Genomic DNA, 26,548 nt, shown 5'->3' with positions numbered 1-26,548 from the left:
ACATAGATGCCTCTAGCACACACACATGCCTCACTGTGGGGTCTCAGGCGCACACTGCCAACACACCCCACCATGCTACACACACATGCGTGCACACACACACACACACACACACACACACACACACTGCATTTCCAACACAACTAATTAAGACAACAGTCCCACACTGCTGATAGTCAGCCAAGATGATTAGATTCATGAACACAGGATTCATATTACCCTGCTTCCTTATTCCTATTATACAGCTTACACACACACACACACACACAAAATAGCTGCTAAATATCTGAGAGGCAAAAGCCTTGTGCATACATTAAAACTCTAAAACATGATGTTTTCGAAGGAACAAGATAGTAAGCTTGATAGTATAATAATCAGAAATGCTTATATTCTTCTTGTTCTTCTTCATCTTATTATTATTCATTCATTCATTCATTTACTTTAGTAACTGCTTTATCCTTTATTCATGATTGAGCCATGGACCCACTACTCAATCCTAAACATAACAAAACCTGTCAGACTCCCTAAAAATTTATTTTGTGAAATTATCTTGAATTTATCAAATATGATTCATTGTGAGATTATGAATAAATCTAAGTTTATTACGCTAAGATAATTTTTCTTCTTTCTAGAAAGAAAGGCTTAAAATTTGAAAATCTGCCTTTTTTTAAAAAAAATCATAATATCATAATGAGAAATAATAGGCAAGTGATAATATTTAAGACATTTCCTCTTTTTGCAGTAATAATGATGCATGCAGTAATAATGATATTCATACTATATAAACAATGTAAGTCTGGAAAACAAGACTGGGGGATTTTGCAGTGTCAGTCAGGTCTCCCTATATTCACTACATTTTCTGCTTCTGCCAAAATATTTTTGTCATGTTGCTAAATGTCAAAGGATTTCTCAGTACATCAGAAATCTGACAGGGAGAAAATTGTTCAAAGCAATAGCATCTAGCAGGAAAAATCCCTAATCCCTTAACACTGAGTCAGAAGGAAAATATATTCCCTTTTTTATTTTGTTCAGGAATTCTGTACATGGACTAATTTTACCTCCTTGGGCAACATGACATGGCAGCTAGGACTGTTGCTAGGAGACACTTCTCCTCTAGTTGGTGCAACAAAATAATTGCACGGCGAGACCGATTTCCTGTCAGGAGTCCAGAGTGGGGAACAGAATGGCACACACTCTGGAGACTACCGTGTGGAGTCTACAGAGCCCAAATGCAGCCTGCTGGACACCATGACTGTCCCACAGGAACAGAACACGAAGAAAGACGCTAGAGATGGCAAGAAACGTACTCATCTCCACTGATCTGCTGCTAATTTCAGTTATGTGGCTTTATACAGACATAAATAAAAGGAAAAGTTTCGTTGGTAATTTTGTAATGTTGATGGATAAATATTGGCCCAAGCTGTGATGTTTCTGCTGCCACTTACTGCTCACAGCGGACTGTCTTTGTGGCTGTTTCTGAAAGGTCATAATGACAACAGCAGGAGGCTCTGTCTGGGGTCAGAGGCATAACTTACTTTGGCAAATCCCTGCAGGCAAGACACACTTAGAAAATCAGTAAACATGACAGCTATATCTTTGTACCTTAGCTATATCAATATCGATATTGTGATAGATCATATAATAATACATACTGTATATACTTTTATAATAATTGTCAATTCCATTATTCCTCACAGTAACAGGTGTTAACATATCTGTGTTAAGTATTTTTTTTTTTGTAGATCTTAAAAGCAGCACTACTTTGCTGGCACACTATTAGCAAACCTAAATGTTGTGATACATATTGTGTATTGTAAAAACAGGAGTTAATTCATTTTCAATAAATCCTGACTTTAGCCTTAATCGATGCCTGGGACAGCAACATACTGTAGTGCATAAAGCAGTACACACATATTCTATATGAAAAAGCATATTCATTCTTTCATCTTCAGCAAGCTCTTTATTCTGGTCAGGGTCACAGTGGATCAGGTGCCTATTCCGGGAACACACTGGATGTCCACTCTGGCCCAGTCCATCACAAATCCCCATACATAAACATATTCACACCTGGGGGCAATTTAGGGTAGCAGATCCACCTATGGGCATGTTTTGGAAGGTGGTAGGAAATTGAAGAATCTGGAGAAACCCACATGGAAACAAGGAGAAGTTCTGGACAGACGGTAACTCGAACTCAGGGTTGAACTCTGGAGCTGTGAGGCGGCAATGCACTTTATTGTCATATGCACAGAAAGTACAGTGAAATTCTTACTTGTATGTCATTCCTCAAGACTACACATAATAAGGCATATTCATATATATTCATATATATTCATATTCATATACACATACTCATTTTTATATATTAATAGTTTAATAGGGCAGTACAGTGGCAGAACGCATAACTGAAGAAGAATAAATGAATTAATAGTATAATAGACTCTTAGACTTGGCTCCAAAATTGTCTCTACAATATCTAAAGCTTTAGTTAATTCACCGTCCTGGCTTGCACTTCACCACACAATAGAACAGATGGATGACTGTAATTACAAACTCGAACACCATCCACATCTTTTCAAAATGAAGAGTAATAAAAGGGAATCAGTATAAGAGCGCTAATAATGTGTGACACCAATTATAAAACCAGCCTGACCTTCAGTAAAAGGCCTGCAAGGGCCTTGGGGTGATTTTTAAAAAACTAACTTAGAGAGAAATGCAATGGAGTAGATGCAATGTCTGTGAGCCTGAAGGTAACAGAGCCATCACGGAAAAAAAAAAAAAAAGCTACAACCGTACAGAATGGAGATGAGTGTTGATAGATTGTTGATAGAAGCTCATGATGAGACTAAACTCTGAGACACTGAGCATTTATCTGTAGATGTGTGTGGTCAAGCTCACTCCTGAGTCAAACTCTATAGAAGAAGCAACACTCTATGAGTGACAGACAGGGCTTGGAATTAATCAATGAGGCTGTCAGGTTGGTGGCAGAATAATAGATGTATAGGCCTCAATAGTCTCCTGCAGTAGCTGGGAATCTGGTACACATTGTCCAAAAAGCCATTTTCCAATACAATATTTAAATATATCACAGGTATTAATATCCCTTTTTGTAAAAGAGAGTGTAGAAGTCAAAACAATAGCGTCAAAACCATAGACTGTCAAAGTGTATTGGCCTGTGTGTGGGTGTGTATGTGTGAATGCGGAAAAGGGTTGGCCCAAGCTTGTCTAACTCAGGCAGTGACATAGTATATTTCTGTTCTGTTCATTTTTACTGCAAAACCTTGGCCAAGGTGTGAAATAATTCACCAAGATCTACTCTGATGTCACATGTCAATATAATTCACCTAAAATAAAATTCCTAACTATGCAGTAGCCATCAAATTTTATTTTACCACATAAATGAGGCACTCAGGGAGGCCAAGCCAATGTGACTGGTTTCATTATGTAAACTGATATCACCCCAAAGCCGAGATGGCCAGGTGAAATGTGAGCATGCATACTGAATCACAGACAATGGCTGAGACATCAGCAGCAGTTAAAAACCTCGCTAAAGTCACAACCAACACCAATAACCTAAATGTGTCTAAATGCACATCTTCAGTGCCTTGCATAAGTTTTCACTCCTCCTGAACTTTCCCACATTTTGTAGTGTTACAGCCTGCAATTACAATTGACTTAATTGGGATTTTTGCTATTTGATTTACACAATGTTTTTTTAATTGTGACACAAAGGTTAACTAAACAAAAAAGTTGACAGTTGTTTGTTGCATACTTGATCAGTATCCAATACTAAGTCAATACTTGGTAGAACCACCTTTGGCTGCAATTACAGCTGGAAGTCTTCTAAGATATGTCTCTATCAGCTTTGCTATTGTTGTAGCCAGTAATGAAGATCAAAGATCACTCCGGAGAGCAGAGGTTCGAGGCCACAGACTTTATTCTTTCAAAAAATAAAGCCGTGCGGTTCTCTGCAGAGAAAGCTCCCCAACTCTTCAGAGGGCCATTCTTATATACATTTACATGAAAAAAACTTCCACATCCAGTTTTTCACAAGACCCAACATTCCCATATACGCTTATGTTAATGTTTAAGGCAGCCTTTCTCACTTAAATTTACAGCTTGTTCCTGCTCTCCCCACTTAGCAGGATACCGATGCCTATGTAAGGTCATAAAGATCACTTTCAGACCTCCGTGTCACCTTGTGCACTATACGGGTTCTATACATCTGTAACATTGAGGATTACATGTTATCAGATATGAGTACCCATTTCGTGGTTAACATTTTATGGTTACAATATTTCTATACTATCTAGTCTCTATCAGCTATCTGGTTGCTGATATTTTTGCCCATTCTTCTAGACAAAATTGCTCAAGATCTGTCAGATTGGATGAAGACCATTGGTGAACCAAAATTTTTTCAAATTTTTGCTACAGTTCTTTGGATTGAAGTTTGGGCTTTGATTGGGCCATTTGGGTTCATGGTTTTGAACCACTTCAATGTAGCTTTTGTAGTCTGCAAACGGTCCTTGTTTCATTAAAAGGTGAACCTCCACCCCAGTCTCAGGTCTCTTGCAGACTACAATAGGTTTTCTTCTAGGATTGAATCTATATTTGGCTCTATCCATTTTGCCCTTAACCCTATCCAATTTCCCAGTCCCTGCTGAGGAAAAGTATTCATACAACATGGTGCTACCACCACCATGATGAGCAGTGTCAGATTCCATTTCAATTCCAAGTTGCAACACTACAAAATAAACAAAAGTTCAAGTGGGTGGATACTTATGCAAGGCATTATAATAAACAAAATTACAAAAATTATGCCTCAAAGTTATTAAACATAGCGGAATTATTATGGTCAATTGTAATTTGATGGGGATGAAGTTCCCTTCTTTATTAATAAGAATCTGCACAGGTTGGTTGTCTTCTCATTGCAGTTTATGTATTGATGCTAGATAACCGAAATATTACACACTGCACAGGCTTAATGTTTTCCATTTCTTCAATATTAAACATTTTGCTCCAATGCACAATGAATTCACAATAATATATCACATTAATATGCTGAGAACTGTGAGAATGGTGGAATCTTCTAGTATATTATTTCACTTTTGTCCAGCAGCTCAGGGTTGTCCCACCTTGCCTTACTCAAATAACAACCTTGTGTGTTCTGGGCCTCTAGTTTGAAATCAAATGGTTGGGGGCAGAAGTGTTTCCTAAATTTATTTTTTTGTGGGCCCCCTTGCCATCTCCTGAAAATGCAAACAAGCTTCATGTATAATTTATTATTTATAGCACAACAGTTTAGTTTCTCCAAACTCTGCATTCATTATGGATGGACTATTTTATTAATAATTAGCACACTGTTTCATATTTGCAATGAACAAATTAATTGTTTTGGGATCTACAGCACAATTAATCATTACATCCCATAGTTTTGTGACTATTTGATTCTCAAACCACTGGAAATGCTGACCAGTTCTTAAAAAAGTGTACTGTAGTCGGTTTTTCTATCCAGCACAGTTTGTGTATCAAATTGAAAAGTATAAGGTCACGGCCGAAATCTCACCTGTCAAATATGCACACCTACAAAGGGTGTGTTTGTTCAGTAGGTCACATACACACCTGTGTATGATGTGCTGGCTCTGCAGGTAGTCCAGTGCCAGGGTCATCTCGCACAGGTAAAGCTTAACCGCGTCCTCGGTGAACTGGACATTTTGCTGCAAGTGATACCTCAAGTCTCCTCCAAGTAACAGGTCTACTACCATGAACATGTCCTCTTCATCCTGGAAGGAATACCTGGGACACAAGGGTCATAGGTCACAGAGCTCAGTCACACCACAACAGGAACAGGTAATACTAATTAATACAAAGCACGTGTGAAATGTCATGCATCACATTTAACATGCAAGAGGTGTTAGAGAAAAAATATTAAAATAAATATAAACATGGAAATGTTTAATTGGAAATGGGAAAAGCATAATTTAGATAAGTACTTATTTAGGAAAAAAAATCCAAAAATCTGTACATATTAAACATTTTGAGCAATATGTCTGTATACCATGAAGGTAAATTTACATTTTTGTTCTTTTACTGCACACTGTTCTTCCCAAAAATCTTATCATCCTTCTATCATTGTTTAGGTAAGTTATACATCACAGTATTCTCGTCATCCAGCATATAGCATAGACTAGCTAGTCACATGGATTAGCTAGTTGCATTGGACTAATGGGAATAACATTTAATGGACTAGCTCCAGGTAGACCAGTGACACCCAAAAACTAAGAAATGCAACCGCAAAATTCAACAGTACAATGTTTTATACAGCCTTCTTTAGAGCAGACTGCTTAGTTAGCAGCATAGCCTGTGTTAATAGCTTAATAGCTTAATCTGCTTAGTTTACATCATAGCCTTTCTTAGGTGGATGATTAAGGGTTCAACAATCAATGCAGCAGGAATGAAAAAGACTTCCACACACTGATCAAAATGAACTGCAGTGCAACAGGGAATTATATTAACTTCTGAAACAGAGTAAGCATTTAATTCTTCAAATCACAACACCACAACACCAGTTTCACATGAAAGAGATCATGGAGTGACATAAAAGCAATGCGCTGAAGGAATTACTTCTCAGTGTGGTACGTTTTCCGCATGTCACTAAGCAATGTCATGAAAAGCAGTGTCATTTGTGTATTGTATTTCACTTTTTTTTCACCAGTGTGACTGCTTTTCGTTGTGGCATGAAATCCCAATACTGCATTTGCATTGACATTGGTCTACACATATGTTTTTCTGATATATATCGGGGTACTCATGCTCTAGAGCATCCACAGAGCTGGCACCTACTGTATGTTCCATAGTATTCTGACCTGTATCTGTGCTCAAAAAAGCTAAACTAAGAATTAAAGCTAAGTTAAGAATTACATTATAGTCACTTCTCATTTAATTATCATTACCAGGATGGTAATCAAACCTCAGACATCACACCACTCCTCAGAAGGATGCCATATCAGATAGTGTTCTGATCAGTTATAAGCACTCCAGGAAGCAGCAGTAAATGTAATCCTTTAAGCTGTGGCTCAATTTAAACACACCGCACCTGGCTAAAAACAAAGCTGCACATACACAGCAAAGCTACTGTGTGTACGCTATATCTCATGTTTCTCCTCAAGCTGAACAAATCCAGACATTTCATATTCAGATAGAACAAATAAAGGCTTAAGGGAGCAAAAGTGTTAGACCCCTTTGCCAATAGTACAACAGACGGAGAACTCAGAAGCTCCAGCTGGGCTTCTTCTTGACTAAAGCCTACATTTGTTCAGTCTAGCTATGATACAATCCTTGCTCATTGTCAGTGTATTTCTATGTCTTCTCTATTCCATACAGTGGCAGGGCACTCTATTGTCAGTTAAATGTGGGTCAGATAGAAAGTGTGTTTAAATAGAAAACTATTTCCATGTTCTGTTCCTTAACAAAGCAGACTGGACCAGTGAGGCTTCTGATAACCCTGGCAGTAGAATAGTGTGTGTGTATATATATATATATATATATATATATATATATATATATATATATATATATGTGTTACAAAATAATTACAGAGAGATTTTGTATTTTGTTAAGTAATAGACATTTTGAAGTAATAGACCACAGTTCTAATTTAAAAAAAAAAACATCAAGACATCAAGATGCTTGGTAAAACCTACCAGCTGATTTCCTTATAAAACTGCGGCATGGTGTGCCATAAAATTTATGCAGTTTTACAAGCAAAGCCAAATTATGATTTATTTTTTAAGGGTTGTTTATTGCTCAGTATAGTGATTATTTTGATGCTTTTTATTATTTTCCATATCTTCACTTTACAGAATCTCTTTAAAAAAGACTTTTGAACAGTATATACATATACTGGGTTTCCTGAACTGAAATGTGCTTCTCTCTTGCATGCATCTTACCACAAATAAAATTATAATATTTTACAGTCTGGTCACCCCCAAAAGTGAAAATGGAGAAAACTGTATTTAAAAATTGGAGCATCACAGACATTTTGACAGCTGGTATCTCGTTACAAACTGAATTCATTAAACTCATGTCCATTTTGCTACAGCAAATAGTTATCCGACAACTTGATCAAAGTGTGATATTCCCTGTGTGAGGAAATCACACTTGGCTAGCAAGGTTTCTTAGCTAGGAAACATTTTTAGGCAGACTGACTGTTTTTTCTACTGCATTTGTTAAACTAGTTTGTTGCTCAACTTGATCTTTGCAGGAAGATAGCATAGGAAGGATTAAAAAGTAGATTTCCATGTTGTTATTCATGGTTTCTTAAGGTAGAAATGTCAAAGTATGTAATAGGTAGAAAATCCAGATTCACACACCCATCCACCCACGCGTACGCGTGCACACACACACACTTTTTAATTGTAAATGTAATAAAAGTTCAGTGTACTACACAAAGTTTACAGAAAAACACTGGATGTTTTGGACAAAAGCCCTTCATCAGTTATGCAGGAAATCAGTTTACATATATATATATATATATATATATATATATATATATATATATGGAGGCTCTTCTTGACGGAATATCCAGAGTTCAATTTTAGTTGAAAGAGACAAGGGTTTATAGTTCAGGAACAATCAACACATCTATAAAACATATCAGCTGCACCCAGCCAGCCACAACCATAAAGCTGACCCTATAAAACACACTTGCTAGCCACAATAAGGCACTAATATAAAGCTGGCCCTATAAAAGACATCAGCTAGCTACAATAATAATACTGACCATTACAGCCCACACAGGCCTTCACCATAATAGAACCCTTTTATCAAAGCAACGGTGCCATGAAAACATATGGACAACACAAGACATCAGCAGCTAAATTTTGGAATAAAGTTAATGGTGCAAGAGGAATAAACAGATCATTTATCTAGAGCTATGTGGATGCTCAATATGCTAAATCAAGCTTTTTCTAGGATATAATTGGATAACTAATATCTGATAATGTGATCAATGGATTGCAGTACAAGTTTTGGAAATCACTGAATCTAATTTCAACAAGTTCAAATCTGTCCAAGGTCTTGTTCCTAGGTTTTGTTTCTTGTTCCAACAATCTATGTCCAAGGGCTTATTCCTACGTTATTTAAATCATGGAGCCTTCATTACGTGTTATGAAGTGGAAACTTTAGTTCCTCATGGTGGATACTTTGTTTTATTTTCTGTAAGACACATCTTAAGCATTTTTTTACTCTGAAATTTATGTCTACTGCTAAAAAAAATAGGCTAAATGCTGAATCTCAAACTCACACCATGTTCACTGAGACCATCCACCAATCATCAATATTCATAAGCAGAACATCTATGTTTAGTAATAATTAGTGTCACATGTAATTTCTGAAATATGGCTACTGCAACTGTGTATATGAGCCTGAGTTTGACAGAATATGAGGAAGAAGAGAAGAAAAATATTAAATTGGATGGGTCAAAAAAGAAGTTTCCAAGCAGCCAGTTTATCAACCTATAATACCAATAAGTAATGAAAGCTCATTTCATTGAGAATTCCATACAGTAACCCAAAGATTTATGCATTCATGTAACACAGTACCTTGTCAACTGATTCAATTTGTTGATAGTCAACACCAAAAGAAATTTATGGATCAACTGTTTTCAATTACTTTAAAAGATAAATAACTCATCACTTTGTGTATGGTAGAGACTTCCCACAGAACAAATCAAAATGAAGTCAAAGGAGCGTTCAAAACAGGTTATTTAATCAAAGAGAAGCTCATCTCTGGAGAAGAATAAAGAGCCATGTCAAAAGCACTGAACACACCTCAAAGCTCAGTTCAGTCTACCGTAAAGACGTGGAGAAAATTTGAAAATAAAGCCACACTGCCTAGGTCTGGCCTTTAAACATAGTCAACAAACTAGGACACTCATTACAATGGCTATGTACCATGTGGCTTTATGACACTTCAGGACAAAAGTGCAGGAACTCAGAGTGGGTTTTTTGAAGTGAAAACCAGAAATTATGGTCAGAGTTCATTGTCGGGGTCTAATTATGGATAGGCACAATAAACTGGGATAATCCATAATTATAATCTGAAGAACTGGAGTTAAGAGTCAAAACCAGGAAACACAAAACTATGAAACAAGGCTCTCTGGAAACATGTCTTAGAGCCATAAAGCATGATAAGACAAAACAAGACAGTGAATCAGTGTGATATATAGACAGACTAATCATGGACTAAACAAAGAATGATGTAGACAGTTAGGAAACAAACCAATTACGGAATGAGGGGTAAAGACAGGACCAAAACAGAAACCCAAACAAACACTAGCACATGGTGCTTGTCGCTATGGGAACGGCAATGCAAAGGGGGTATCCATGACATGCTACTGTGACACCAACTGCCACTCTGAGTGACTTGTTGAAGTTAGTAGCTGTAACTGAATACAATGTTCATGGATCAACTGTATGGATCAAATTTGCAAAACATTGCCTGGAAAACTCCCCATCTAAGTGGCAGAAAGTCTTGAGGTCTGATGAGACTAAAATGGAACATTTCAACTTGAATTATTAGTAGTAGGTGTCCTGTAAATCTTAGAAAGCACATCAGCCAGGTACATCACAGCATTCCCACTGTAACACATGGTGGTGGTAGCATAATGCAATCAGCATACAGTGACTAGCAAGCTGGTCAGAACTGATGGGAAAATTAATGTACAATACAGAGAGATTCTTCTGTGAAAAAGCTTAAACTAGGAAGGAAGTTTGTCCTTCAGCAAAGCATACTGAAGAAAAAAAAGAAGAAATTTTAATTCATGTCCTTTAGTGGCTCAGTTAGAGTCCTGATCTCAACCTCATCAAACATAAAAACTGCTTTACACCACTGCTCCCCAAAAAATCTGGCAGAAGAGGAATTTAGTAAAATTTTGTAAAAAATTCCAAAATTCCTCCTTCATGTTCCTCCATCAAATTGAGACTTCTCCAAAAATCTACCATAATAGCCATTAAAGATTGTTGGTGTTGTATATAACTATTATTCCTATTTTGTGGTGTATTTTGCAACATAATCTATTACTAGATGTGTACAATGCTTCCTCAAAGCTAGAGCCCTGAATTGCCTGCATCTTCATTTGGGGAGATTTGTAGTCATTTGTATGTGGCTGTTTTTAGGCATCAATTACTGAACTATTTTCACTCTGCTGAGGTGCACGTGTTTTGTTGTCAACCCACCCACATAAAGGAAGCCAACAAAGCTCTAATGAACAGCTACACTCTGGAGCCAAGTAACAGCTACAGCAAAACTTTCAAAATTTGTGTTGTCCTTTAAAAACATTACTTCTAATAAACAAAGGAACATTAGAAGTGAAAAATATTGTTAATGAGTTATACATGCAAACAAATATCGCAGATTATAATAAATAAGACTTAAAGAAATAACAGACAGACTGAAAATAGCATTACTGCTTCAACACATTATAAATACAGTGAAGGGAAATAAGTATTTGGACACTTTTGTTTTTGTTATTTAATATAATTCCAGTGCATATATCCACTTCACATTCAAAAAGACACAGACTTTTGACTTTGTACTTATAAATATAAAAAAGTATATATTTAAACATGTAAACAAAGATATGTCTAAAAATGAAACTGGTAGAGGGGGAGAATGGCTTGTTACTCTTGACAAATTGTCTTCTTTTCCTTTAAGGATACTAGGGTCCATCTGATGGACTCACAATTTCAAAAACCTCCATGAATTTTCAATGTGATTCAAGTCAGGAGATTAGCTAGACCATGCAAAGCCTTTCTGAGTTATTTTGGCTGTGTGTTTGGGGTTGTTGTCTTGGTGAAACATCCATCTTCTCCCCAGATTCAGCTTCTTAGCTGATTAAATTCTCCTCTAAAATATAGTATCTCCATTCATGTTTCCTCTGATGACACGTAATGCCCTAGTACCATCTGCAGAGAAGCAGCACCGTATAATGTACTTCACTGTGGGTATGATGTTCTTGGGATCATACACACAACCCTTCTTTCTCCAAACATGTCAAGCTAAATTATTGCCCAAGAGCTCTATTTTTATTTAATTTGACCAGATTATATTGTTCCAAAGCAGACGAGCATCTCTGTGCTTCCTTTTGTAGCAGAGGAGTTTTGCATAGGGTGTAGAAGTTGAGATGATTGTAATGCAGTTCATTGCTTACTGTTCTCTGTGTAACTGTTGTTTTGGCTGTTTTCAGGCTGTACCACAACTCTTTTCGAGTGACTTCTTGGTTCTCTTGTACCTTCTTTATTTATTAATCTGAGAGCACGTTGTGAAATCTTGCATGGCGCACCTATCCAGGGATGATTAGTTGTGGTTCCATTAACTTTTCACCTGCATATTGTTGAATCAATTGTACTGATAGGGATGTTTAAGGTTCATGGCTCTGTAGCTTTTTCCAATCAAGTTGTTTTAATAATGTTCTCTCAGAATTTTAGGAGGCTCCTTCATGATTGCTACTTGTTGCGTGAAATCTTCGCATTTCATTCCCATGTCATTACGTCTTTTATAATGGCACCAGGTGTAATTTACAGCATTAATATCTAGAACTTGATTTATTTATAATTCTGACAACCTTATTTTGCTCTCATGCAGTACATTTCCCCAGGTTTACTGCTAAATTGCTATTGCCATTCTCCACTTTTGAGTGACATTTGAGCAGCTTTCAGTGTCACATTACACATCTTCTGGCTAAACTCAAATGCACACAACATACATATATAGCACACACATACACAGATCTCAACCAGGGGGCTGCAGTCTAATACTCACAGTGATCTGATAAGCATGAGACACGAGAGGCTGAAAGCATCATCCTTATAAGTCACAGTAAGAGCAGACAGGAGGAGGACAAATGGTGGTGGTCACTGACTTTAAACTAAATCCTTCACAATGACCTACACATCCTCACATGAAAGGTAATATAAAAAATGAATGTCCTTTTCAGGTAAAGACAGTATGACTAGACTGAAGTGGCCATGACATTTATTTAAGCCTAGGTTTAAGAAAGTTTCACGATTATTTCTTTTCAAAATCATTGCCAATGTCAAACTTTTCGAGCACAGTAATACATTTTTGACCTCATCGGCTAGGGTCATCACCAAGGCAACATCTAACCAGCTAATAAGCACTTGGGAAGTGTTTTACAGAGCAAACAAAAATCCTGTTTTAAGGTTTTAATGTCCATTTATACAACAATGGCAATGGAGTACAGGGGAGCGGGCCAAATTTGGGACACTTAAAAAGGTGACATGAGACATTAGGACAGGAAATAAACCACATGTTTATCCTAGTTCCCCATGTTGGTGTAATGAGTCTAGTTACCAAACATGTTGCAACTACAAGCTGTATGTTCAAACCATTGTTGTTGATTATGTATTATTTAAATATATATAAATTTAATATTATTTAATATAATTCAATGCACACAAAAAGTGGGACTGTATAACTCAGTGGACTTCTGTGAAGTTTGTTTCACATATACAGTACATGCAAGTTTTGACATTTGACAATCATGTTGCTTGCATGTTTAGTATGGACTGAATCATTTGTTAAAATGAAATGTTCAGGTAAATTGGTATAAGAGGACTACAAATGCTTCAGAAACAGTTTCACTGTGAAACTGATGTGAAATGAGCCTTTAAAAATCAGCAAATAACATCCTCGGCTCTGCTCCGAGCTAAAGTAGGTCAATCAAACCATCAAAGTTTATGGATCCTCACGCTCTAGTCTGTTCCCCAACAAATCACTCACACGCTTGCTGACATTTCAAGGTTTAAGTATAAGTGGGGTAATCAGGGACAGTGTGAGGCTTAAAGGACACTGTACTGTTACAGCAAGGTTCTAGGCCAGGCTTCAGGGACAGTAAGGAGGGACTGTGAGGATGTAGTGAGGGGTCTTCTCTAGCCAGAGACAGAGAGAGAGAGAGAAAGATGGAGGAGAAGGAAGAAGGCTACCAGGCTGGAAAGGGTTTGAGAGGCAGACTGAAATAATCAGGACATGATGACAAATGAGCCAGGGGATGCAGAGAGAGAAAGAAAGAGAAAGAGGGAGGGAAAGAAAAGTAAGTGTGATAGAGAAAGACAGAGAGAGGGCATTGCATTTGCCTAAAATTTGCGCAGTGCCCCAGAAAACAGTCAGAGGAAGCTTGGCAGTGGGCAGACGAGCAACTCGATCAGACCACACACACACACACACACACAAAATAATTCCTTTTGGTCTTGCCCTCACAGTACAGTAAGTGCTCTGTACCTTTTTTTCTCCTTCTATCCTGAGCTGGTTCCTCCCTCCTCCCCTCCCTCTTCCATCTCTCCTCTGGCCTTATTCTACAAGGTGCACTTCTAAAGCATCGTCCTGGATGAACTTCAAAACTAAAGTAGCTACTGCAAAGATATTAAATGCTGCAGAATTGAGAGCAGTGTCCTCTATGAAGAGCACCTGCGCTACCTGACTGACCAGATCAGGTGTCAACACCATCCTTAACGTACAAATATATGACACAATATACAGTATAGCCCTGTATTACTGTTCACTATATTAAACAGTAATTTTATCAGGCTTTTTTTTCTACTTTGTTGCACCACTTGAAAATTTGTGGTAATAATGGAATAAAAAAGTACACCAACAACATTTAAGATATCAAAATATCAAATAAAAAAAGCAAAATGTATTTATGTTAAAGATATTGCATAAATGGGCCACAGTTGAACACCCTTGAACACAATAGATGTGTTTATAGTGAAATATTTTTCAGATTCTTAGCGATTATGTTGCTAATTTGTTGGTTGGTCCTGTATTTTCATTACTTCCATGAAAAGTTAGTGGATGTGTGCCACTCTGATGTCACAGGAGGACACTGCTTGTGCAGTTACAATGGCGAAAAATGTGATAAAAAAATGTGTGAAAAAAATTGATGTGTCAGATTTCACTGTTAGCTCCAAAAACAAAAGAGCAACAGCTTATTTCCTCACCATTTTCCAGCAACATTCAGTGTCATGTTAAAGAGAAATGCAACACAGAAGTAGCAGAGACAACAAATGTTCCAGAATGCAATGCAGCTATATGAAGTGCTTGTGCAGGGTTATGGCAGAGACTCAGCGCAGCTAGACAGCGATCTATGAGATGACAAGCATGAATGGAGTTGATGGTAGTATTAGCATGAAAGTTGAATCTTTAAAACTTTATCTGTTTGAGCAGGATACAGATGGTATAGGTGATAGTGCTGGACAGACTAAAGGACTAAAGCTCTGCTGCATCTTTCTCTTTAGGTAAAGGCGAAGCAAGTACTCAGGTATCACTATCAGCATGCAGCATTGTTGGTAATGTAGGAGACCATTAACCAATGTGAAAATAGACCAACATGTTGATGAAAGAAGCTTAAACTAAAAAAGTGTTCAATTCATCCAGGTATAAGTTTGCTGTACTTAATAAACTGGCAACCTGTAGTGAATTCTCAGTGTATTGACATATACTGGTAAATATGTATATAATATATTTTGTACTATATTAGTAAAAAAGAGAAAAAGAGAAAGGAGAAAGACTGGGCATCTCTTCTTAAAGTGTCAGCACAAACCAGAACTGTTCTGAAACCTTTTTTGCTGGCAAAATTAATCCCCTCACTTTGCACTTAGCCCTGCTATCAATCTGCCAGCCTGCCCAGTCCTATCAATACCAGTCTCAGCATTGTCACTGACATTCACTGACTCAGACTGTGTGTGTGTGTGTGTGTCTCTGAGGGTACACACATGCTGACACATTCAGTGTGAATCCTACTGATGACTCACCCTGGTAGAATGTTAAATCCTCTTAAAGGGGAATGTTACAGTGTGTAAATATATACAAAAACGCACACATACATTAATTATATTACCTCTCATTATATGGTTGCTATATGTATATCATATATGTTATATGGTTGCACATTGGGTTCAGAAAATTATTCAGACCCCTTAACTTTTTGCACATTTTATGTTATAGATTTAATTTAAATTGAATTAAATTTATTTGACCATTATGACCACTAATCTACACATAATAATCCATAATGACAAAGCAAAAATATATTTGTAGAAATATCTGCAAATTTATTACAAATTTAAAACTGAAATATCTTATTGAGAGTGCTAAGGCACTCTAGTTTGAGCTCAGGTGCATCTTGCTTGCTTTGATTATCTTGAGATGTCTCTAGAACTTGACTGAAGTCTACCTGTGGCAATTTCAACTGATTAGACATGATTTAGAAAGGCGCACACCTGTGTGTATAAGATCCCACAATTCACAGTGCATGTCAAACCAAAAACAAGCCATGAATTCCATGAATCACTCAGGAGACCTGCGATCAAATTAAGTTGAGACACAGATCTGGGTAAGTGTATAAAAGCATTTCTAAAGCTTTGAATGTTCCCAGGAGCACAGTGGGCTCCATCATTGTGAAATGGAAGAATTTCGGTTCCACCAGAACTCGTCCTAGAGCTGGCCGTCTGGCCAAACTCAGAAATTGCAGTTGGCAGCTCAGTGGTTAAGACATTGGACTACTGATCAGAGTTAAAATCCCAGCACCACCAAGCTGCCACTGCTGGGCCCTTGAACAAGGCTCTTAACCCTCAACAGCTCAGTTGTATAAATAAGATAAATGTAAGTCACTCTGGGTAAGGGCGTCTGCCAAATTTAATTTTAAATTTAATCTATAACTCAAATATTTGTGCAAAAACTGAATAGATCTGAATACTTTCCAAAGCTACTGTAATTTGCTATGTGTTTAATCAAACTATACTTCCTCTTGGCAGATCAAGTAAGAAGTGAATCTTTTGGCTTGCTTATTGATTACATCCGAGGCAAAACTCTGCGGCCATGCAGACTGTGCCGGTGATAAAGGTGTATAAGTCTGCTGAGTCTTGTGATGTTATCTGGCACTGAGTTTTGAGAGGCCATAGTTATTCACTTGATGAAGAACGGATTGCTGGTTCTACAGGTTTCTGCCCCGGCTATTAACTTCATGTCAAAAAAAGAAAAAAAAAATTCCCTATCCAGTCATACTGAAATAACTAACACTTGCCATGATAAGTAAATACAGTATGTTGTCAGCTATACAAACATCAAAGCTATCAATTTCTAGACACACTGAAAACAATATCTCAGTCTGATGGATTGGTTGATTGTGAGCTATAGAAATTCTTATATATTCATAAAAACAAGCTGTTTTAGAACAAGCCGCGACTCCCTGTCACGTCTCAGAGTGGTGTAAATGGATACAGTAATTACAGCTTTCGGCATGCTTGACATTTTCAGGGCTTATGGCATGTTTTTCCTGCAGAGGAAAAGAGACACAGCCTGTGCTCCCTGACTGGAACATAATGAAGCTTCTGTGAGGTGAACACACGGAACCTTTTCAAAGCAGTCCCTGTGTTCAAAGCAGCAGATAAAACAAGCAGGAATAAAAAGCATCAGGAAAAGATGTGCAGCTTAAGTGCAGCATGTGCAATATGTAAATACTGTTTCTAAATGCACCCTCTGAAGAAGGGGATGTAAACACTTTTAAGCATTCCTACCTAACTATTGGCCACCCAGAAATGATGTGTGTTTCACAGTGCTTGAAAGAAAACATACAAATGGTGTACCCAATCACACAAAACAAGTGTGTACAATATACTTCTTACATAAAATGTGGCCACAGTTACCCCAGAGACTTCATCCTGAATCTAAATATGAAGTGCAAAAAAGTAGACATTTAGGATCTCCTTTTTCTATGTCTACGCATCTTAACCGACTTGTTTATTTCCACCCACAACTTTGTTTCAAAACATGCAGCTCTATGTAGCTCAAATGTGTTTTTGAATCCTGCGAGCTCCACTATGCCAAGTAGTGTCTCATAGCTACAGCTATAAGCTTCCCAATCGCAACCATTTCTTTAAACTGGACTGAATCAGCTAGGAAAGGCTACCTTATAGCAGAGGGACTGAGGCACTCTGTGTGTGTATGTGTGTGTCATTGTGTTGTTTTCATTTACAAGATTTCTGCATAGATGCAATTGGTAAGTGTGTTCAAGCTTTTTTTTTAACCCCTGTCGCCACTTCTGATTCGAGAGAAAGAGGAAGTTATTTTTTCAGAGGTGGGAGTGTGGGCTTGGTTAAGTTTAAATGTTTATTATGCCTCACGTAATATAAGCAGTAGTTTATGAGGAAAAGACTACTTTATTATGCAGCCTGTTGAATGTATTTTTCAATACTGAATGCATTTTCGATACGCCAACATCGAACCAAGAGCCTCATATCAAGGGATGCAATATTTGTCTTTCAACTGGGAAGACTGGATTATCAAGCCATGGATTTGCCAGAGACACACCCTCTCATTTCTACTGCTCTCCTTTCCATTTCACCCTTTGGTCCTAATCATTAAGAAGACTTCTTGGAAGAACTGGAGTGAGAATGTAGGATTGAATCCTGTGTAAATCATTTTTGTACCGCCTGAAGCTACATTTCATTTCCTCAGATGCTGAGCCAACTATATATATGATCTCACAGTACCATTTTACTGTCCTTATTAAAAAAAGATTTATAGACCATATATACTGCAGGATATAATGTACTATGATCATCTGCTAGAGCCAAGTTTTAGTCTGTTCATCAGACAGAGTGGAAAAGGCTGCCAGGTCTGTGGGAGAGATGATTGATGAAAAAAATTTGTTAGGAAAGCAATGTTTTCTTGGCAGAATTGCCAGAAGAACTTAACATTCAGTGACAATTCCTAAGGCAAAGCAATGAGAAAGAAAAAAACACCATTTTCCCATCAGTCACACTTGCACTGTCAAAATCTCCTTACACTTCAGTTCCTTCTTGAGTATAAGGATGCAGTGTATCATAACACTTTCCAAAACCACAAGGGAAAAGAAGGTAACACAACACAGTCCCCATAACCAAGCTGTGCTGCAGGTACACAATGAGGCTAGCATGATTAATACACCCTAAAAAAGTTACATTAAGCTCTTGGAACCTGACAGGATGCCAGGAACAAACAGACCGTGAGATATATGAGGCCGTTCAGAAAGTTAGTTATGTTTTGCTAACTCTTTCTGAATTTGTCTGACAGCAGGAACAGCTGTGGTTTGAGCAGGAGGCAGTTGGAAGGTGGTCAGTCATGCAGCTTGCACAAACGCTTCCTCTCGTCTAGTCAGGTGGACATTTGATTACAGAAATGTCTGTCTGTCTAACAGCTGCGTCTGTGCACCAACGCTGATGGGTTTGCAGTGCCAATCAGCCAGGTCCATCCATATGGTTTGTGAGAATAGGGCAGCATTTTAAATAGAGAGGGGGAAATGATTGAAATGTGTGCTGCTCAAACAAACACATGCAGACAGATGGAAAGTTCCCCACAGCTGCCATGCTCAGATTTTTTATAAAGTCTTGAGGGTGGATGCTATAATATTAATGAAAGTTTTTTAGCTTTCAGGCACTTGTGTATGTGTGTGTGTATGTGTGTGTGTGTGTGTGTGTGTGTGCACACATGCACACACACACACATTGTATTGTAGAGTAAAATAATGAGGTGGCTTAATTCTAAGTTTGCTTCTCTTAGTGCTCTTGTAAGAACAGTTGCCATCAGCGAGAGCATATTCATAAAGCATTTAAAAGATAAACGCCTACCTCTTGAGCTTTAATGGCAATATGCCATGGATGAACAACTTCAGAGGATGAGAAAAAGCTTGCGAGTGGCCTGGGTGTCTTGGGAAAAGGTAAATAAATTTTCCTCTGTGGCAACGTCATTTCATTATGCATACAAAAAGAGCAATGATGTAAAAATTAGAAAAGGTGTTTTATCACTCTCAATTAGGGCATGAAATTAACATCCGCCCACCTGTCAAATGCAGATAAAATTTGCTACTGGCAAAAAAAAAACATTTATGGTTCTAGATGGAAGCTTTTTCCTATTAGTCTCTAGTCTACCATTGTAGAAAAACTGAAACTATTTGGAAACTACAAAATAGAAACTATCTATTAGTTGTTTTGTAATTGTCATGGATCCCCCCTTTGGCAACATGGCTAAGTGCATATGTTTGTTTTGATTTCTGTTTTAGTCCTGTCTCTGCCCTCTGCCCTGTCATTGGCTTATTATCCGATCATCTTCACCTCTTTTGTATAAGTCCTTGAGTAATTTGTCTATTTACTGTATACCTTGTCGTGTCTGTGTACCTTTGTGAAGTCTAGTTCATTGTTATTGTTTGTTTCTAAGCCTTGTGTTTCCATGTTCTTGCTTCTCTTTGTTTTGACCCATGCCAGCTTACATAACTTACATTTTGGGCATGCCTGTGATTATTTTGTCTGCCTGTGCTCTGTCTCCAGCTTGGATCTCTGACTGGATTGGGTGCAATAAGGCTGGTACATTTGGTTGTGAAAGTTTTGAGATTATGAAAGCTGCGCTTTTCTCAACCGCGGCACACAGGGCAGATTTCGCCGGTGGATTTGCATGTGTCATGCCCCACTGCTAGGAGCGAGGCTTCAACCAGCTCCCCCACTGAGGTATTAACATCTGCAGATTGAAGCGATAGCTCAAATGCAAGCAGCAAATAACTAACAAATTGCCCATACATGCCATGCATGAGGCAATATCAAAAAATCTCACTATAATACAACTGATGTGCCTGCACTCAGTATTCGGGCAGTGTACATCTGGTGCTTCACCGGGTGATACCACCAGCATGTGCCTGTGCTCTGAGCCCCACTTGGACCTCTGACTCTGATTCCAGGATTGATCTTAAAACACACACTGAGGTTATGCATTTCATCCAGCCTCATCAACCCACCTGTTATAATAATGAATTGTAATGATATCCTATGTTCTCATTACAGGTTGATAATATAAACAGTATATCGTTTGACCTGTCACCGATTCTTTTATTTGATGTTTGTGTGATTCTAATGCATCTTACAGGAGTCCAAGGGTCTCTGATAGCAACGATGTGGTAATAGACTGTGGTTTAATGGTGATTTAATGGACCTAATAGGTCCATTAATGTATTTAATTATACTGTCCATGGGTTCCAGACTTATATTATGATTATGATTATGATTATATTATGATGTCCGTGGGTTCCAGATTTCAGGATTTTCAGGACTGCAAAGGATTTGCATCCAAGTATTAAAAATAATCCTAATATTTATGATTGATAGTATGTCCAATTACTTTTGAGCCTGTGAAAATGGAGGTACTATGTAAAAAATGGCTGTAATTCTTAAACGGCGCAATATTTTTGTTAAACCCCTTGAATTAAAGCTGAAAGTCTACACTTCAATCACATCTTGATTGCTTCATTTCAAATCCATTTTGGTGGTACGCATTTCAGGTACCTCAAAATGAAAAAAGAAATCAAATATTATTTAGGACAATCTTGCTAATATAAAGGCTTATAATTATTAAATCAATTGTAAGACCAGTACTGTTTATCATTTTCACTGGTGCTCAAATTATTGCAGCAGTTAACTACCTTTAAATAAAACCATGGTCCACAGATTCAAATACAGTCTGTGAATTTTACATTGCACCAGAAAGTTCTAAGATATAAGTTATAAGTCACACAGAAAGAATGAGATATGTAAATATGCCTTAGTAGCCAAATATGCACTAGCACGAGAGGTAATGGGTGAGAACAAGAGAGAAGGAGACATAATGGATATAACCATGCATGTTACAAGACACTTTTAAAAGCACTCATGCAGACAGCATAGATATAGAACCATCATTCTTCATGCAGTATACATAAAAGAAGTGAAAAAACACAGGATAGTCACCAGAGGTTGACTAAAAAAACATGTTCAATGTCCTGTAGGATCTCTAGCTCTCTAAAGACGTTTCGGACCTCATCTCGCTCTATGCATTGCTGTTTGTTCATGTACTTCATGGCATACATCTTCTCCGTGTCACGCTTCTGCACAATACACACCTGCAGAGGAGAGCAAACACACATATACATGCACAGAGTGAGACAATTTGCGAAGCCTTAAAGACACACCTAGACATGAGACATGAAAGATGGCATTCCTCAGCTATTCTTCTTGACATCATCCCTGTTATTTCTTAAGAGCTGGCACAAACTGCTTTAAGTTAGAAATAGTTTATGATATCTGTCCACTGTGCAGGCTCACAGAATCCTCCAATACAGAGTTGGAAGATCTTCACTTGTGCATTTTCCTTTTTCAGAAGTGTCACTTCTTTGGTGCCAAATAGGTCATTATACAACAAATACCATTTAAAAAAAAACATGTCTGTAATGTTATCCACTTTTTGTAAGTGTGAAATGTAACCCACCCACAAGTGTGAGTGGTTTTGTGTACAGGGTAAAGTGCTAAAATCTTTTGTGATATTCCTCTACATGAGCAACCATGAAACAACAACAGTTCAAAGGGCACTAATGAGCACACAATGCACATAATGATCTGTAATTACCCATTTTGAGATTTGGTTCTGAATCATTCTCTCTTGAATTATATGTCTGATTATATCGTTATTAGTTCTGATTGATCAATGTCTATGATTAATGCAGAGTTTGTGCTCATTTTCAGTCTTAAAAGAGAATTTTAAAATGTTTATCACCAGTCAGAGATGCCTTCGAATTTAGCTCAGTGGTTAAGACGTTGGACTACTGATCAGAAGGTCATGAGTTCAATCCCCAGCGCTGCCACTGCTGGGCCCTTGAGCAAGGCCCTTAACCATCAACTGCTCAGAGGTATAAAAAATGAGATTAAATGTAAGTCGCTCTGGATAAGGGTGTCTGCCAAATGCCATAAATGTAAATGATAAATGACGTACGTTCACAAAAGAACGAGGCTTAACATCTTGATCATGGGGCTTAAACTGGGGTCATTTATTCTGACAACAAGGCGACACTTAAGGTGACCCTGTCCGATTATAATGCAAATGAATATGATATGGGGTATATAAATATGGTCTCTTCTTGCCATGAAAAATTGGGAGGAAAAAAGAGGCTACGCTCCATTGAAGGTCATGTGCTATTCTGTGAGATGTATTTTTCACAAAGGGAATATTAAGCTTTAAGTTATTTGGCTGTTATTAACATTTGCATTTTTTTCCCTTTTTTCCTTATGCATAATTAAAACTGCTTTGTTGGAGAAACCCTTGTATACACAAACCATATCCAGTTATCTACTTAAATTGTGAGGGCCCAAAGCATGGTCTCCCAGTGAGTTTCACATGTTCTCCCTGTGGGTTCTCCAGTTTCCTCCCACCACCCAAAACATGTAGGTAGGTGGATTGGCTATGCTAAATTGCCCCAAGGTGTGACTGTGTGTGTTCATGGTACCTTGTGATGGATGCACACGGATGGATCAAACCCATGAGGGTCTGCCACAAAGTTGGAAGCACACAATTGTATAGGATATCGTTCTATGCTGTAGCATTATGATTTCTCTTCACTGGAACTAATGGACCCAAACCTGTTTCATCATGACAATGCCCCTGTGCACAACGGATAAAGATCTATAAAGACATGGTTTGCCCATGTCAATGTGGAAGACTTTGAGTGACCTGCACAGAGCCCTGACCTCAACCCAAAGGAAAACCTTCTGCATGAACTGGAATGCTGACTTCGCACCAGCATCAGTGCCCAACTTCAGTAAAGCTCTTGTGGTTGAATGAGCACACATCCCCACACACATGCTCCAAAATGAAATGGAAAGACTTCGCAGAAGAGTGGAAGCTATTATAGCAGCAAAGGGGATGAATAACTCCATATTAATGCCCATGGTGTTGCAAAGGGATGTTCAACTAGCATATTTCATTGTGATGGTCTGGTGTCCACATACCTTTGGCCATATAGTGAATTTGCTGGATGCATAAACTTTTTTTTGACTGGGTAGGGACAGATTAATGAAGAATTTAATTACGTAGAGTCACTGTCCTGTGACTTTATTACCATTAAATCCAATTCACACTGGACATGTTTATGAAGCACTTCTTTGGGAAAGTGTGAGAGACGTCACACAAGGCAGTTATGCTTCCATTTTAGTAAGTATTTCAATCCTGCATGAGAGGAAAATGTGAGCCTGCACATTGTACTGCTCTTGTTTTACGTTGAACTGAAATTCCATTGAAATCCACTGAAATCTTATAATTATATGTTGTATAGATTGTGAATATTATTTTACAAAGATGGAAGGAACAGTGTTTATACTGTAGCAATAGTCATGTATGACTGTCCCACTGTCTCATGTCGTGTTTTAATTGAGCTGTGTTGTAATTACAGCTGGCCCAATTTCTTCTGCCTATTGCCCATGTTTTGTTGTCACAGTTGTACATTTCAGTTTTAGTTTTCTTGAGAAAAATGAAAAGTGCTGTTGTGCCACATCTGGTGTGAATTTGGGGTCAAGAAAAAAGTATTTAAAAGTATGTCAAGGCTTAACTAAGCCTGCAGATATACTCAGCTTAATATATCTGCTGCTTGGAAGGGGGGAACATCTTACTGAGAGCTCAGGCAATTGCTTGGTTTGCCTGCCCTCCATCTTTAAATCAGAGCACAGAGGTTAGGATGGAGGTTATAAATGAACTTGGACTGTGGGAAGGCCATGTGTGTTGCAACAGCATCATCCCCCATAGAGTTATTCATATACTAGCACTTCAGTGGTGAAGGCAAAAACAGGGAAATGTGCAATAAACAACTTCTTGTTAGCAGCAATGTTAGCTGTAAGTTGATATTGGGTCATCTCTCTGGCACAGAAACAACAGAGTACACTGTCTTGCAGTTATATAATAGTGACCATAAGAGCTGTAAATGCAGTATCTAAAATAATCTTTGTAATTTATTACCAGCTGAAGTGTCTAGGAACTTCAGACTAAACTGTTCTCAATACACCAGCTTTAATGATCTAAGCTAGCCCTCCTGCTCTTCAGAGGAAACTTCAATGTTTTGTTTCATTGTTGTTTCCTTGCCATCATTAAATTGTGCCCATTTAAATGCCTCTCAACCTAGTGTGCCTTCCCGTTAGTGCCAATCTCATCAATCTAACACACATACACACTCTCTCTAATCTAGCAGGTAGAGCATCCCCTGTGGTCTCTCAGCAGAAGAGTTTTTTGTGTGAAAGATCAAATCGTTGCATGTTGAATCCACAAGAAACCATATCGCAGAGCTACCTGCTTCTGTACTTTAGCAGATTCTGTGCTGTACCACACTATCATATTTCACACTCATCTGTGTCTGCTTGGCTAGCCTTCTGGCTGGGAACTCAAGAGACAAAGACAGGTACAGCAGAGGGAAAGCAGGCAGATGTTAGAAATTATTTTAAAGGCTGCTTACAGGCTCAGTACAAAATAGCAAATAATCCAAAATTTGCATTTTAGAAAAACAAACACATATTACAAATTTTAAATACAAATGTTTTAAAGCTGTACGTTTAAAGGGATACTAGTATTTTTCAACATAATCTCTTTATATGGCAACTGTAGCACAGTTTGATGATTACCACAGATGATTACCACAGACAAGATTTTTGACACTACTGTTTTTTTTTTTTTTTTGGAAAATAGAAAAAATGGAAAATAGGTTTTGTTTACTCAAAACTTACTCCGGATTTAAAATTCTTCTCTGTGGTAATCAGACATACAGTACAGAGTCATTAGCTAGAGATTAAGCTGAAAAAAAAATGCAGGAGTATTCCTTTAATACAAGGTAAAATCTATCCAGTCAGAAGCTGCCCCATGTGGAATAAACCCACATAAGCTGTACATCAGACCTGCTTCAGTGAAAGATGAAGAGACACAGGAAGGGAGACAGACAATGTGGACCTGATTGGTGGTGATAGCTTAAATCTCTTCATTAAGGTAAGCCAGATGGCCTCTTGCCTGAATCAGAGCAGGCGGGACAGCAGGAAATCTATTAGTACCACAAAATCAAACTAGCTAACTGCCTCTTTCCTTTTCTCATCTAGCAAAAACAGACCAGCACAGCCACTGTCAAATTTGTTTTCTCCCTCTCCTATGTTATCTAGTCCAGTTCGCAGCCTTTCCTTTTGGTTATCATATCTAATTCTCTCTCACCACTGCACTACCCTGTCCTTCTGCTGGTATACTTCAAATGGAAAAGATGTTCTGACACAAAAAGACATCTAGAGCAAAAAGAAGTAGTGGTTTCAGTTCCATTATGACATTTGTTATGATACCTCTTCCATCTGCGAATGGTCTAAATATCACATGGCTGGTTGTGTCACTATATGGGTCTGTCCACTGTTTACGCTCTTGCTTGAGGTTGTAGAAGCACATTTGGGGGAAGATTTGAATATTTTTGTCTCTCTGCTACATTCACTGCCAACACTGCTGTTTTTGTTTATACTATATGTTCAGTTTGACAAGGCTGCCATGCCTACTTTAGAAAAGCAACCAAAAACGAGCCCAGTAATCCAAATATGTCCCTTCAACACCCTATACACTGTTTTCTAAATGTAGTATTGCATATTACATTTTAATATTTATAAAGTATATCATGCAATACATTTGTAAT

General features: G+C 37.9%; 1 protein-coding gene across 1 annotated transcript in view; it reads right to left on the bottom strand.

The window, feature by feature from the left end:
- LOC113542347 (serine/threonine-protein kinase 32C) overlaps positions 1–26,548 on the bottom strand; it is an 82,683-nt gene that overhangs the window by 11,845 nt on the left and 44,290 nt on the right. The window contains exons 3-4 of the mRNA XM_026939817.3: positions 21,828–21,979; positions 5,620–5,793 (exon numbers count right to left, since the gene is read on the bottom strand). Of these exons, the coding sequence (XP_026795618.1) occupies positions 5,620–5,793; positions 21,828–21,979 (326 nt within the window). The remainder of the gene's footprint in view (positions 1–5,619; positions 5,794–21,827; positions 21,980–26,548) is intronic.

Source organism: Pangasianodon hypophthalmus, chromosome 3 (assembly GCF_027358585.1).
Source record: "Pangasianodon hypophthalmus isolate fPanHyp1 chromosome 3, fPanHyp1.pri, whole genome shotgun sequence".
Classification (NCBI taxonomy): Eukaryota; Metazoa; Chordata; class Actinopteri; order Siluriformes; family Pangasiidae; genus Pangasianodon; species Pangasianodon hypophthalmus.
This window is presented reverse-complemented; position numbering and strand designations above follow the sequence as displayed.